General features: G+C 34.4%; 1 protein-coding gene across 1 annotated transcript; it reads right to left on the reverse strand.

Annotated features, from left to right (window-relative positions):
* Nucleotides 1-1,196: 1,196 nt before the first annotated feature.
* Nucleotides 1,197-2,897, reverse strand: LOC111036354. The gene has a single exon (XM_022318351.1). The coding sequence runs from the start codon at nucleotides 2,895-2,897 to the stop codon at nucleotides 1,197-1,199; it is 1,701 nt and encodes a 566-aa protein (XP_022174043.1).
* Between the last annotated feature and the right edge of the window lie 8,167 nt (nucleotides 2,898-11,064).

Genomic DNA, 11,064 nt, shown 5'->3' on the forward strand with positions numbered 1-11,064 from the left:
TATCGTGGATGTCTTGATTGGTGCCAGTTTGGTTTTTGCTCCAAGAAGATACACAGTCACCTTCTGAGACGAATCAGTCACCCGAAGGTACAACACTGCAGCATAACCTCTCTCAGAGGCATCACAAAACCCTCACAATAAGTACCGTACCCCGGTGGAACCACCAATGCAACGTGCAATATTGATCTCCGCCAGCCAACCTAACATATCCATGAATTGTTACCAATCCTGGGCGATGGCCGGAGGTAGCGGCTCATCCCAAGACGATTGAGTGGACCATAGACGCTGCATAATACACTTCGCATGAAAGATGACTGGTGACAGAAACCCTAACGGGTCAAAGATCCTCGCAATTACTGACAGCACTCCCCGCTTAGACGGAACTGATTTAATTGCCGTAATATCATAAACAAAATGATCAGCAGCTGGACGCCACTGCATACAGGAATGCCATCGCCACGGTCGAACTTGAGGGGATCACCTGCTAAGTCTTCCGGCGCAAGATCCGATTGCAACTGTGGTTCGTTGCTAGACCATTTCTTTAACATTGGTTCCGATCTGGACAATGTTTTAATTAAATCGGACTTCAAGGATAGTGCAGATTCCAATGTTGGTGCACCAACACAGATGTCGTCCATGTACGTCTGGAACTTTAAAGCCTTGCTAACTTCAGGGACTTCCTTACATTCAGTATCAGCTATATGACGAAGGACCCGAAGCGCAAGATAAGGAGCGCTGTTTACAACATAGGTAATGGAGTTCAATGTGTACTCCCGAATATGAAGTTGTGGGGAATCTCTCCAGAGTATATGTTGGTAACCACGGTATTTTTCCAATACCCAAATCTGGCGGTACATCTTGCAAATGTCAGTGGTAAATGCAACGTTGTGAACTCTAAAACCAGTTAAGACATCAATTATATCTTGTTGCAATTTTGGACCAACATGGAGACTCTCATTCAGCGAAGAACCAGATTGACAACGAGCCGAGGCGTCAAAGACAACCCTTAATTTCATATTCTCTTCTTCGACTTTATAAACAACATGATGTGGAATGTAGTAGTCTCCTGGTAAATCTGCTTCTGTCATGTACCCCAACGACTTATATTCTAGCATAAATTTTCTGCAGTTATCATACAGCACAGGATCTCGAGACAGTTTACGTTCCAATTGTAACAGACGGTTCACTGCAATTTGTCACATTCCAGGAAAGGCAGCAGGTTGACCATCACGGAACGGCAATGGGACCATGTACTGTCCTTTGCCATTTTTGCACATCTCTGCACAAAAGATTTCTTCACAATGGCCTTCTTGAGTGAACACAGGCGGAGCAGCTTCCGGTTCCTCAATACTCCAAAACTTCTCCAACAAAGACTCGATTGACGACGATATCTGAACAGGTAGAGCTCTAGGATTTGGAGCATTTATGTGTTGAAGTGGACCTACTATTGCCCAACCAAAAATGGAGTTGAATGCAGTTGGATATCCATGACCTAATGAAACAGCTTCATGAGACCAAACCATCGGATATATGTCTGCACCCAATAACATTTCAATCGGAGCGGGTACATCAAATAGCGGATCAGCTAATGATAAGTTACCACATTTTTCCCGAACCGTTGACGGTAGTCTTGAAGTAGGCATATCTGAGGTGATGGAGGACAACACCCAAGCTTTTACAGACATTGAGGGTTGGATTGAATCTCGGGGTTGAATATGTAGATCTACGATACCTAAAACACTTGGGACGGGTAACTCCGATAACCCAGTGACCGGTAATGTCCATTTCGACACTCGAAGACCTAGCCGACGACAGCAACTCGCAGATATAGCACTGATCTGTGAACCACCATCAATCAAGGCACGAACTGTTTGCAGACTTCCGGCTACATCTTTGACATGAAGTAATACGGTCGCTAGTACTACCGAAGGAAGCTGACTTCGATGTCTGGTAAACATTGACACTTTGGAATCCTTAGACAACGGATCAGAAGTAGAAGGTTTCTTGTGCAATAATAACCCATGGTGACGACGTTTACACACACTGCAGGACGACTTGCATTTATATGACATATGACCACTTTCGAAGCATTCCAAACATAGTCTGTGAGAGCACACAATTTGGTATCGCTCATCTATAGAAGCTTCCAGGAATTTTGCACAATCTTGCAATGCATGAGCTCCCCCACAGCAGTGACACTTTTCGGAAGGCGTAGACTTGGGTCTCTGGACCTTTGCTGAAGATATCAACGCTGTCTGGCTAGACGAGGGACGGTTACCTTGCTTAGCTGAACCTGAGTTTGACTTCTTGGTGCTACCACCAAACGGTTTCCCAGTACTTGAAGTACCACCAGCATTCTCCAGCACTCGCACTCTATTCTTTACAAACTCCAACACACTGTCAACAGAGGGATACTCAGCAGAATTTTCTGTTTCAAACAAGCGTCGAGTATGAGTTGGAAGAGATTTTGAAGCGATGGTGAACAATAAGAACGAACACAGGTCTGGCAGGTGCAATGATTCCAATATTGCTAGTCCTTCATCGAATACGCTTAAAAAACGTTTGAGATCCATCAGCGATTCTGAAGTGGACACTGGAGCAACCAAAAATCTCTCAATGATTGAGGAAGCCAGCTTTCTGGGTTTGTCGTAAGACTTTACCAATGTGTTCCAAGCTATCTGAAAGGTATCCTTCGTCACTGGAATCCCTTTGAGTACTTCACTTGAGTCCGCTTGAAGGCACCCAAGTAGGTAGTAAAATCTGGTACTATCTGAGTCAATATTCTTATTGCGAATTACTAAGTCCACAAAACGGTCCCGGAAATCTGGCCATGAGCGGAGATCACCATCAAATATTGGCAGAGGGATTTCCGGAAGGCGCATAGACACTTGTGACATGAAGGAAGCATCTGACGACGGAGAATCACTCACACGAGACAGAGGCTGTGTTTCTATGACATTAGCTGCCTGGGAGCATGGCTGAATTGCTAGTTGGTGTAACCGACTGATGATCTTCAGTACCGTTGGGCACAACCACAACGTCACTAATCTGTGTAACTGGTCGAGAGTCCTTTGATGACTTTAAAGTTTCCTGCTCATAATTATTGACAATAGTTTTGATCTCTGCCACCAATGCATAGGTAGCAGCATCCTAAGGAAAGGGGTTATCTCATTGAAACTTGAAAGTACAACCCCTAACATGTTCATGTATAATAGATATTGTGCTCGCAAGTGATGTCCTTTATTATATAAAATCAGGTACGCCTCTACGCTACATAATATGTAAATAATATGTTTAAAAAAATATATAATATATTTGACCTATGCCGGCTCACAAAGTATAATAATATATTGTTGGCTTATGCCAGCTCAACAAGAGTAACAATAATAACAAAAATGTTAGAGTAAAATAAATTGGCCTATGTTGGCTCACTATAATAATGTATATAAAAAAGGTACTATGCAATAATTTAATGTACAATTTAATGCGGCTCGTCAGCCGATTACCTGGGAACTGGTGTCTGTTAACTGGCGGCTTTGAACCAAACTCTACCATCCCGGGATGCCCACACTTGTACAATAAATGGAATGCAATATCAAATAAAATGTGTGACAGTCCCGAGACGTACGACCAACAAGCCACCAGTTCAGAAGATTAACTCAAAAAACAACGAACTACAACACAAATGACTTCACGTGGTTCTGCAAGTATGTCTTATCGGTCGCTCTGAATTGGGGAATAATATTAGCAATTTTATAAAATAATGATGACGATACTTACAAAAACCAATACATATACACGGAACGTTGAAATAATGAAAAGCACTTGAATGATGAGAAATTATGTTTATATGAAATAATAAAGGCAATATGGCCGCTGGCTGAGATTGTTTCTTACAAAGCTCGAATGGAAAAGCAAAAAAACGAAGAGAGCGAGGCGCCCGTGCGAGCCGGCTTTTATAACCTTTTCAGCCGAGTTCAATCACCACAGTGTCAACTCACACCAAAGTTCAATAAACCTGAACTTGGGCGACACTGTGAGAATGACTTGACTGAATTGGACACTGAACATTGAACATTTAAGAAAAAAAACACGGACACATAATTGAAATTGTTTAAAATAAAAAAACTGGAAAAACGGTCATTATCATGAGACTGCTAGTACCACACCGCACAGCTGGCGGGCACGACACTAATATATAATATTGTTTTGTTATTCTAAATCACCTACAATGATAACACAGATTAAATGAAACCTAAATTAATTAATCTGTGACGATAACATGAAACAAAAAACGGCATGAAGTGGCGCGAAATTCAAATTCACATACGTCGCGAACAGATATTAAGATAATAGATATGATAGATAATCTGCATAATCGCGGAAAACATCTTATGTAATATGATACCTACCGAGATTTATGTAATAGTATATGATGGTAGCTAATCTTGAATAAGTATAAAAATAATAATATGAATTATTAATAAAATAACAAAATTAAAATATTAATGAACTGGCATAATATCCGCTTGCTATTTGAATACCTACAAACTATTAGCAAATAAACAACCATATTTAAAAAAAATAATTATTGTACGCGTTACAATAGCACGCGCGGATGAAATGGAACTCTTCCCATTAGATATGAAAAGAAGGTTTATCACGAACACAAATTTTAGTATGAATTTATTATCTATAAGTTGAACCAAAGCCTTTTTTTCGTTACATGGACCTTTATATTCTTCCTCGTTCCTACTAGTTGTTGTATTAGTGTATTAATGAATAAATTGAAATATGTAGCAACAGAAATGTTAATATTTACGCATCAGGTTAAAAAAACAATTCCAAAAGAGCCATACAACACATAATAAGCTAAGTAACAACACAACAATAATTAACATCCCATCAAAAAAGGGGAGATAACAGTTAGCAATAAAATAACAATTTGTATAACTTTATGTAGGCATAGTCAGTAAGCATAATGTAACTAGATTAAAATTTAAAAGTAATAGCAATAATATTGATGGGACTACCAACATAAATTATTTTATAAAGTATACAAAAACACTTAAAAGGGAGCCAGTGGTGGTGATCGTGTGACTCGATTACCACCAGACACCAGACCTCATTAAATGTGCATGTGCTTATAATATTTGTTCGAACACGGACCATGTAGCGTCAGTCTCCTCGTAAGAGAAAGATATGTATTGATATAACACACTAAATAATAAGATAGGTAGTGCCCAGTGGCAGACCAATAAGGCATGACGGGCAAGAGCCACGGGCCCAGGGCCCCAGAAGGCCGGGGAGGGCCCTTCAAAAAATGTGGTGATTTAAAAAAAACAGATTACCGTTATAACAGAATTTTAGTTATTAATCAAACTAAGTTCTAGTAAAATTAAATCTCTTGAAAGTAAAATAAATGTACCTAATAACTAGGAAAATGACTGATACACGTAACACGCTTATAGATCGATTGCAGTGGTGTACACGCGTGGGGGGGGTGTAGGTATTCAACCCCCCCCCCCACCTTTAGTATTTTTTCAGTTTACGTAATTACGTAAAAATGTATAATAAAAATGATGACAATTTAAAAAAAAATTAATAGTATTAATAAAAATAAATACAAAATTAAATTAAGGGAATTTCAGTGTTACCGTCACAATCGAGTTTCGATTAAAAATGTACGGCGAGAAGACCGTCGTCACCGAAGTTATTATTTAATAATTATTATTATTAGATATGGGATATTCCAAATTATACTCCATTATATTATAACATTATATTTTAAACTGAAAAATAATTATTTACACAGGACAGATTAAATGGATTGACCATGTTGTCGGTATACCGTGATATAAATTTAACTCCTGAAGAAGTCATTGATGAGTTGGGACAAAAACCCAGGAAAATAGACATTGTTTTATAATGAAAATAAATATTAGTTAAACAACATATTATTTTGATTTATCAATGTATAATATATATGTATATAATTTTTTATATGCCCCCCGCCATTGAAAATAGCTGTGTACGCCACTGATCGATTATAGATTATATTTTTATGTGCAGCGTTTGCCCGCATACGCTCGGCGACTGTGATATTACTATATCAGTATAGATTTATAAATATAATAATTATTCTGGACCAGAAATAACAAGAAAACGCACTCTATATTTAGAGTATAAGTCTAGGATACCGTATTGACGTCTTAGAAGTCTGTCGATTTCTCGATTAATTATCATTTATCAATTATAATACGTAATAATATAATAATAATAATAATATAATATATATATATAATAATATATTATATACGGTAATTATACTGCCCGGCTGAAAATTGAAATACCCGTCGTTTTTCGATATTATTTTGTCATTAGTTATTCTGTTGTCAGTCATGTGTCGTCCTTCGTTGAATCAGATAATTAATATCGTGATCATGTCGAAAAAAGTACCTAGTGGCTGTGAAAAGCGTAAAAAAAATTGAAGAACAAGAAAAAGTATCAAAGCTGCCTAAAATAAGTGGTTATACCTATATATTATTTTTAAAAAATGATACATGTTATAATGTGTATTAAAAAATGACCATATTATTCATAATAGTATAATAAATATATTTTTAATTATTTATTACCTTTTATAGCAGAGGTGGATCTAGATATAAATTGTTTGAGTAAATGCATGCTCTTCATATTCCAAATTTGTAAGACGAAGGCCCAAGGGCCCGCTGGATTTTTTTGCTACGGGAAATCGAAGTTTTAGTTATTTCCACACAAGATGATACAAATACTATAACAATATGTATAACGAGTAATAACTCAAAATATGTCAATATGATTATAAAGGATAATAAATAATTATTAACTAATTGACAATGTGACACATCACTTACAACAGTACAATACCTAACCAACCTATTGCTGGCGTGTTACCCTGAACCATTATTTAATGTAACGTAAGACCTGACTGATGACACTCTCGGGTCGCTATAATAGTCCTGAATTGATTTATTGAATCTGTGTTCCGTGATCTCCGCAACCGTAGATTATATACGCTATAGGCCGGAAAGGCGACGGTATTGGACTGGTCCTGGGTTTGGAAAAATTGAGGAAAAACCAGTTTTCGAAAAATCGATTTTGGTTTTTAGGGTATACCTATGAGAAAATATATATATTTAAAGTCATGAACGTCGAACTATCGAAATACGTCGTAATAACTAGGCACAAAAGACAAAAATAAATAATTTCTCACAAAAATGTCAACAAACTACATTTCTATAGTAGCTTATATTTTAAATATTATAGCAAAATGTATATACAGACTAGTAGTGTATCTACTACATGTCTACAATTTACAAATTATATTATTATTACATGTATACCGTATAGATAGAATTACTGCTACTTCAATAACCATTAACCTATGACTATAATATTATAGTACTGGTAAGTGGAATGATTCTACATCAACAATTAGGTTACAACTGAAATATATTAAAATGACACGCCCTTTCTAATTTATAAACATGTACCTAACAGTTAACATTTTATTAATACTTGGAGTTGCGAATATTGAAGTGGGTGGCCCGCGTTTTCCACAAACATTCAGTGAAAATTGCATGTATCTAATGTAATTTTTTTAAGAGTTACACCAAAAACTACAATCGGTTTTCCGTTAAAATTCCAGTTTTTTGTTATTTTTTTTTTTTTGTTATTCCATGCACTTTTGAAAATTGCTGAGAATTTTAAATTTTTACTTCCTGAATTCACAAACTATAAATTTACTTTCACACAGGAAATCTTACTGAAGTTGAAAATCAAAGTATTATTTCGACTTCTTATTGTGTACACACACACACACACACAAAATCATTGTATGAAGTAATGAAACGAAAGATATTTCATCGTGTTTTTGATGAGTTAGCTTTTTTTTCAAATAGATCAGCGGTTCTCAACCCATGGGCCGCGGCCCACTTGTGGGCCTCGAGCAGCGTGGAACTGGGCCGTGAATCATATAAATATATAATATTTAATACTATATATATAGATTTTTAAAAATATTATCATATATTTTTAGTATATACCTAATAATATTTCTGGTTATAATTATATTTATCAATATTACCTACACTCTATAGTCTATAGTGTTAAATTTGTGTATAATTAACGCTAAATATAGGAATAAACTGAACGTTGAAAGTGATTTGATTCTAAAACCATCCAGTTTTCATCCCGATATTGACTCTCTCACGAAAGACCAAGTAATTTAAAAAATCACATCAAATTGTTTAACTTGTGATTAAGTTAATATATGTTTAATTTCATGATAAAAAATTGATTTTAGTTCTGAGAACTGGCGTTTGTTTATGCATATATATATATATATTTATGCATTCGTATATAGGTGAGCTATTTGTGGGCCTCAAAGATTATTTTTCAAAATTGATGGTCCTTACAGCTAAAGTGGTTAGGAATCGCTAAAATAGATACTAATTTTTTGTATGTAAGTAGATTTTTTAATTTACTTCAAAATTAAATGTTTCTGATTACCTACTACAGAACAGGCTAAATCATAGGCTGCAGCACCCTATATGTCTCAATTATATAACCTTCTCATATATTTTTCATAATTTTACATAAATTATCAAATTTAATTATTTTAGATATTATAAAAATGGAGCCAAAAATGTATAACAATTCATCAATTGAGAATGGCTGGGCCGATTTGGCTCAAATTTTTTTAATTGTTCGTAATTGCCAGGAGAAGGTTTTTACGAAAAAATATTTGGAAAAACCCTTTTTTTACATTTTTTTTAAAAATGTTTTTGGTTGATTTATGTTTTGAGTTCCGGAGTATTTTTTATAATTAAAAAAGCTACAGCAAGCTTTAGCTTATAAAATTATTCACATGACATAATTAATCGTTAAAATGGGGGCCCCAGCCAACACCAACACGGAGAAATATGTCGTGTATTGAATATTAGGTATTATATTTTATATTATGTTTCACTATATTATAAAGTAAAGTTTAAATGTTGTAAGTGATAATTTTCGTATCATTCGATTTTATTTATAGCCGTAATATTCTATTTACATAGAACGCAGCTGTCGATAGTAGAGATAACATTTTGGTTTTATCTATATGAAATATGATTATTCGATTATTACGACTTCATTTTCCATTTTCCGTTGTTAGAGTTACCAGAAAAACAATTTTAGTTTAGATCCACAATTGGACCCGATAGGTCCGACCCGGGGAGTTGCTCAAACAGAGATTTTAATATCTACGAAGAAAATATTTGTTTATATACGATTGCTATTGGTTATAGGAAGAATATAAATGTATTTAGTAGAAATGGTTATTTTTTTGTTTATTGGTTGCCTGCAGTAGTACATCGTGCAGATCAGGTATAGGCATGCATACCTACTATTGAATTTTCGCACATTGCCTACCAAGGTGGCTGAGTTGCGCTTATAGCCGCTCATCGGCGTGTCTGCAATCAAAATAAATATGAAACATATTATTTCGATAATACACAGCAGGTGGACATAATATACTGCTCGCATTATCACCATTGAGTCTCATATAGAGTTGGCATTTTCAACGAGCAACAAAATGCACGGGTCAGCTAACTTTAGATAACATTTTTAAAGGGAATTTGAAAAAAATTGAATGATGATTCACTATGTGCCCTCTGTAGTTTAATATATCGTGTATCAATATAGAGGGCTTCAAAACATCATTTATAACTAGGACTCTGTAGTTATAGAAGGTAAATTATGCACGAAACAATTGTAAAAATGCACGGGAAAATGAAAAAAAAATGTAATCATGAATATGCAAAAAGCAAAAAACTATTCCAGGTTCATTATAATCATTATTCCAAAATATGAAATGTCGTTATAAATTTGCACAAAAAAAAATTCATATTATAGAAAAATAAAATATGACGCAAAACCAGTAGGCATTTTGACATTTTATTGAACTAAAAAATACTTTAAAAAAAATAATATAGCATAATTATACTTATACGTCAGATTTCTAGCATTGTCAGTAATAAATCGAAAGCATACAGACAAATATGCAACCCCTACAATTCCCGAGCTCTTTATAACGTTAAAAATTTCAAAAAATTAATTTAGATGTAGTGTTGTATTTATAAAATTGTTAACTAGAGGGACGATGATAATAATATATTGGCACCACCTGTTTTTAGAGTCAGCACAAGCTTATGACAGGAATATATTATATAATATAAGCACAATGTTTAAATAAATTGTATGTACCAATTACTATGTATTTATCTATTACCATTCTTACCTATTCCACATTTTAAATATACCACAGTTTTGTACTTTTCAAAATATTCTTGATTATAGTTTATAATACATTCATTGTTCAGCTCGAATCTAGTCACTTAATTTCTGTATTTAACAGTGAACGTGAACCCATATAATACAATTTTATAACTACACAGTACATTAATGTACCTAGGTACCTATTGATTTTATAGATACATTTTGTTGTTTTATATTAAAATCCATAATTCCATTAACTAACCTACATCTATGTATAAATTATTTATAATTTGATGGATTTATACTGTGGTACATAATTGTTTATAATTTTCAACACTTATAATTGAAATTAATTTTAAATCATCTAAAGAAAACTCAATTAAATTTTTTTAGTACCTACCAAGTATTATATTTTAGAAATAAGTATAATGATTCTTATATTCTGAAGAATATATTGATTTTACAATGATGTGTGTTTTTTATTTGTGGTTGTCATCGGCTTTTGAGGCAGTAAAATTTTTAATATTTTTCAAAAGTGCCCGGGAAAACAGAAAAAAAAATAAGGAAAGCAATAGACTTTTACTCAAAATCAATTTTGTTTTTTAGCGTACCTAACTTATGTAAAATGTATTGTCGGGCAAATGGTGTTGGAAAATTAATGTGTTGGATATTTGAGTGTCGGCCAAACATATCAGACCATGAAGATTCTATAAATATTACAGTATTACTTCATTAATTTAAAAAGTGGTAACAGTACATGGG

The sequence above is a fragment of the Myzus persicae genome, unplaced genomic scaffold, assembly GCF_001856785.1.
Source record: "Myzus persicae strain clone G006 unplaced genomic scaffold, MPER_G0061.0, whole genome shotgun sequence".
Lineage (NCBI taxonomy): Eukaryota > Metazoa > Arthropoda > Insecta > Hemiptera > Aphididae > Myzus > Myzus persicae.